Below are 3,520 nucleotides of genomic sequence, written 5' to 3' on the forward strand. Positions count from 1 at the left end.
TACGCCGAAATGGGGATTGGGGGGAAACAAATGCAGCCGTAAAGATAGAGGTCATTTGAGGTTTAGACTGTTTATGTAGACTACGTTTTGTACATTAAAGGTTGTCCCCCCCAGCTCAAATTTATGGGCTTTGCAAATTCATTGATTCGAAGCACCAATCCAGGCAACAAGCAATCCCAGTGGTTACACATTACGAAGCCATTGTGTATTTTCCACATTTTTCTTTGGGAATCTGAACTATCTTTCCAAGTCAGGCCTTTTTATCCGAGTCTGTTGTGTTAGTTGATAATGCACAATTCATACACAATCTGTTTAAAGCAGTTACTAGGCTGCTTCTCAATATTAGGATAAGAAAAGTTACTTAGTACATTTTTATGGATTTTATTGGTTTATTGCAAATGCACATGTTTTGTGGCACGATAATTTCCTACAAAATTTATGTAGAAAAAGTGTCAAAATAGGGTCTTCCAAAAATAACTGCCAATGTTAAATATTTCAGACATAAAACAAGAAAAAACGTCCATCCACTATTGCCCATACCTAGCTATGTTAAGCTGGTAGTCATTACTTTAAAACCTGATCTTAAAATTCATCTGATACACCCCTAAACGTCAACCCAAGGACACCTGCAACAATAATCCAAACTGAGAACATTGCAATCCTCCAGCCTTTAGAGGAGGACGACCAATGATAAAAAGGGTATATGGGTAGACTCGCGTCTTGTACCATAAGGACCTAGTTGCGGCATCCCAGGCTCGTCACAGGGCCTACTGGGGGTGAGTTCTTTATCAAACATGTGCATGAGGTTAACTCTTGTGATTTTACACTTTTTTTGGTGGAACCCAACCAGCAACAAACACACCTCAGCACCATGGACTAGTGAATCAAAATACTTCTTTCATGAGGAATCAGCTGTCTTAAACTTTTTTCCTTTTTTTTTTACCACCCATTGTAATCATACAAGAATTGTATAGTCATATTCATATTTATATCAACTGTGCTTCATTCCCCACCCATATGACAATAAGTATCGTAGTTATTTGCTGCATGGCGTCATCATTGGTGTTGCGTGACAAAGAAAGGGCCATCATATCGGTGACTCCAACCCTTGGCCGTGGGTTTGTCTGTTCTGGTGTGACCTCTTTGTTACCGGACCCGGAGTGAGGACACGCAAGGTTTTCCTTCTTAGGTGGTCAGAGCCGACTTTCTGGTAACCGGGAGCAACAGCGTGTTGGTTATTAAGCCGCTGCTCTGCATTACTTTGCCCCTTTCTTCCGTCTTGGTGGTTTGTGTGCCGCTGGGGTCCCGGGGGGTGGGTGAGACTCCTGCTAGGCGCGTTTAGGGCTTGGGGCGTGGCTCAGCAACAATCCCACCCAACCTTACATTTAAGGCCAGTTTTTAAGGCTGACACTAATTTATGAGACAAGGGACCCACAAGACAGTGTCAAACTTAAAAACTAGACTTCTTAACTTTGGTGGCTTGACTTAAGGGGAGTTGGGTTATGGGTTTACGCAGTGCTTTCAGCAGTTGTGTTCTCCACTGGCTGCTGAGGTGGTGCTGCAGGTGCAGCCTGGCCTTCTTGACCTGCCTGCTGTCCCTCTCCCTGTAAACATATAATGTTCCATTATCATCACAGAATTGTTGTTTGATCAAGAAATATCTGTATTTCAAGATCCTTCGGGAAAATCAGGAAAGTCTGAAAAGTGGTAACTACATTATATGATCTTCCTTTTCCCCGATGCCCCCAAGAAATCTCTTCAATATGTCATTCTAATTATGGCAAGTTAAATTTCAAAAGTTCTTAATCCTACAGGTAGCAGACAAAGCAAAACAAAACCACAATGAAGATCACAAAAACAGAGGAGGGAGAGAAGCCAAGGAAGCGTGGTGGTCTTACCACTGCTTCCGTGCTAGCTTCTGGTTGCTCTCCCTCAGACTCAACATTTCCTTCTTTACATTCTTCTGCTGATGCTTCAGGCTGAAAAAAGCACATGCAAAGCCTTATTCTAAGCTAGCCATTTGCAAACACAGGACAGGAAAATGAGTAATAGGCATACTCAAGCCAATGAAAACCCACATGGACAAGTGTGTTCCAGCTCCCGCATGCAACCTAGTCTATCCTAGATTGACATTTAAACAGATCACAGCTTTTGAAACTTGTTATCTCTCTTTAATAGGGGTAAGCAAACATCTGCTTTCAATTTTATTATAAATTGTTCAAATACTTTGGCAAGCACAGCAACCTTCATATGAAAAACAAATGCACTAGCTATAAAAAAAAAAAAAATCCTACTTGAAGCTTCACCTGATTTGCTCAATCTACCATGCATATCGAAATCTAAACCTCCTCACTGTAAACACGAATACTTTATGCAGAACTTCAAAAAGACTAACAGGGCAAAAATGTTACCTGGCTAAAGTTTCTGCCTAAACTATTTTTTGTATGTGAAGGAATATATTAATTTTACACTATCAACATTTTATACTCCAGGACAATAGCAGGCAAATATAAAACACTAGTGTGGGGAATTTTAGCATTAATGGAGGGGGTAGAAAAAATAGCAATCAAATCATGTGTAATATGAAATCAAATGAAATAGGGAGGGACAGGTCTCTAGCAAGCAGTATCAACCCTTATTGCACGTTACATAAAGCAATACCGAAACTCCCAGCCATGGCAAACTTTCAGTTAGTGCCATCCAAAGATTTTTGACTTGAGAAAATTATAATAAATAGAAGGTTCTACACCATCCCGAAAGCTGGAACACAACACGAGTGATTAAACTAAGGCATTGGGATAAATAAAAGTAGAAGTGTTGAGACAGCATAAACCCTGTTATGGCTAGCCATGCAACCTGGCAGCCCAGCTGTAAGGGAAAGGTTGAAGGATAAACTTGCCTTCTGTCCCTCAGCCGCTACCTGTGTCTGCGTTTCCGATGTCTGTAAGGCAAACATGCAGTATGAGGACATGCCTTAGTCTAAGGGAAGGACTCCAGATATGACATGCTAGTGTTAATATCTACATAGTCTACACAGTGTGTGGGGAAGTGCAGCTACATCTGCCAGGAGAAAGGAGAGATCATATTTCCATCCACAACTGAAATTTTGGCTATTTTCCTATTCCATAAATGCCACAACCTCAACATTTGAGGAATGGTTTATGGAGTGGAAGGAGCGAACTCTTCTTTCGAACTTCCAAAACCTATTAGGAAAGCACATTGGTCCTATGTGTCACTTCTTACCCTGGTCTCTGGAGCACCGCTGAAGCGACCGCCACGGCCACGGCCACGGCCTCCACGGCGGAATCTGCGGCGAGGTACCTCCTCTGGGCCGCCCATCATCTCTTGCTGTGGTCGGGGAGCACTGTAGTAGCGGCGGAAGTATCCACGTGGGGTGCGTCCTCCTCTGCCCCTGCTGCGGCCTCGTCCCCTTCCGCGGCCTCTCATGGGCACAGCTTCTCCCTCCATCATCTCTCCCTCATAGTCAGCATAGCCAGCATCATAGCCCCCGCGTCCAGCT

The 3,520-nt window shown here is 43.0% G+C and overlaps 1 protein-coding gene across 1 annotated transcript in view; it reads right to left on the bottom strand.

Annotated features, from left to right (window-relative positions):
• Positions 1-365: 365 nt before the first annotated feature.
• Positions 366-3,520, bottom strand: part of LOC119585231 (B box-binding protein-like) — a gene marked incomplete in the record, with an annotated part of 9,400 nt that continues 6,245 nt past the window's right edge. The window contains 4 exon segments of the mRNA XM_037933890.1: positions 366-1,604; positions 1,899-1,979; positions 2,900-2,941; positions 3,244-3,504. Of these exon segments, the coding sequence (XP_037789818.1) occupies positions 1,509-1,604; positions 1,899-1,979; positions 2,900-2,941; positions 3,244-3,504 (480 nt within the window).

The sequence above is a fragment of the Penaeus monodon genome, chromosome 19, assembly GCF_015228065.2.
Source record: "Penaeus monodon isolate SGIC_2016 chromosome 19, NSTDA_Pmon_1, whole genome shotgun sequence".
Taxonomy (NCBI): Eukaryota; Metazoa; Arthropoda; class Malacostraca; order Decapoda; family Penaeidae; genus Penaeus; species Penaeus monodon.